This window comes from Coturnix japonica, chromosome 5 (assembly GCF_001577835.2).
Source record: "Coturnix japonica isolate 7356 chromosome 5, Coturnix japonica 2.1, whole genome shotgun sequence".
Taxonomy (NCBI): domain Eukaryota; kingdom Metazoa; phylum Chordata; class Aves; order Galliformes; family Phasianidae; genus Coturnix; species Coturnix japonica.
The window spans coordinates 9,607,524-9,609,333 of record NC_029520.1 but is presented as its reverse complement, the minus strand read 5'-3'; the positions used below and the strand labels follow the sequence as shown (position 1 = coordinate 9,609,333).

General features: G+C 45.9%; 1 protein-coding gene across 1 annotated transcript in view; it reads right to left on the bottom strand.

Annotated features, from left to right (window-relative positions):
- The window catches only part of MUC2 (mucin 2, oligomeric mucus/gel-forming), a 63,122-nt gene that overhangs the window by 23,680 nt on the left and 37,632 nt on the right, over nt 1–1,810 (bottom strand). Inside the window, 1 exon segment of the mRNA XM_032444897.1 lies at nt 1,665–1,805. Coding sequence (XP_032300788.1) covers nt 1,665–1,805 — 141 coding nt within the window.

Genomic DNA, 1,810 nt, shown 5'->3' with positions numbered 1-1,810 from the left:
CTGGAAGGATAATAGAAGGAATTGTTTCGTTCCACAATTACGCAACAAGGCTTCCTACAACCTCCATGGGAGACAGACACATATTTCACACCTACAAAAATTTTGCATCAAATCACCGCGCACATGGTGGAAACAATGCACGGAAAGGAAGAACTCAGCAGCCCTTAAGCCTGCTGAATTCATTCCATTCATCTTTAGCCTCCATTCTTCCTTACCCTTTACTGCCATGTTCTTTTCCCCATGCTGGAAATTACAGGGCCCTGTCACTCCACAAATAATTTCCTCTCAGACTCCTTGGGGCTCCAGGACAACTTCACAAACTCTGTTCTATACTACTCTCACAACTGAAAAGCCATTCTGCCACATTTGTCATTGCCACGCTATTTAGCTACAACTTAATTTCCATATTTCTCAGATACCCATGCCACAGGCTGGAAGCCAGGTTCCTCCAAAATTGTTCTTAACAACCATGGAAGAAACACTCCGTGATACACTCAGGTCTGACTCCCAACCAAACGCTTACACTCCTTCAGCAGGACAGGATGTGACATCTGGCCGTCAGAGAAGCAGTACCAGTGCTAAAAAGATTTGAACACTATTGCAGAAGAAGATAAGTCAGCAGGCCGGACAATCTGTGACCTAAAAGTACCTGAAAATACTAGGTCCACAAGGAAAGCTCCCAGCCCTTACAAGAAACACCTCAGAAGGGAAAGTTCTCTCTAGACTGAGGACAAGATATCACAGCAGCAAAAACAAGACTTCCCATCAGACCAATGACAGCATAATAGCACCAGCTGCTCCCTGAGTGAAAAAAACTTCCCTTAGCAAATGTGGTGACAGGGAACAAGGAACCATCTGCCCAGGACAATCACACTCTCCATGCCTCCAACACAGAAATCGAGGTCTGCATATATGCCCCCGTTCCATTAAGGAACATTCAGCAATCAGTTGCTGCCCACAGCGCATGCACAAAGCCTAAGATCAAGAGATCACGGGCCTTCACCTCTCCGTCCGCAAAGCAAGACNAACCTGTTCCCAGCAGCCATGTTAGAATTGCTCCCTGATACAAGGAGCACTGCCTTAAAAAAAAAAAAAAAAAAAAAAAAGGAAAAACCAAAACAAACAAACAAAAGAAACTCAACAAAACAAAATAAAAACTGCTTACACTCCTTCAAGGTAAGCATGTGAATGTGAATGTGAAGGTAAGCATGGCAGACAGAGAAGCACTGCCATTACCATAACAGCATTGCACTAAAGCTGACGAAGAGAGGACAGAAATACTGAGGAGTGAGGAGTCAAGAATTAAAAGAAACCAAAACCAGAGTGCCCCAAATATAAGCCAACTACCCTTACACAAGATACCACATTAAGGAAGTTCCTCTCCAGGCTTAGGAGAAGATAACACATCAGCAAAAGGAAAACTTCCCATCACACCCCTGGCCCCAAAAGACAACCAGATGCCCAAAAGTGAAAAGCCTTCCCTTAACCCATGTGGTGTCAGGGAACAAGGAACATCCTGACCAGGACAAAAGCACTCTCCATGACTCCAACACAGAAATCGAGGTCTATATTTAGGCTCCCGCTGCAGTAAGGAACATTCAGCAATCAGTCGCTGCCCTCAGCCCATGCACAAAGCCTAAGATCAAGAGATCACGGGCATTCACCTCTCCGTCCGCAAAGCAAGACCAGACAGCGTAGACAGACAATTACCTTCCGTTGTCGAGGTTTCAGGTGGTAGGGAGGTGGTGGGTGTGGGCCTAGGTGTGGACGTGCTGACCGAAGTCGAGCTGGATGTAGTGGGTGTGCTCGT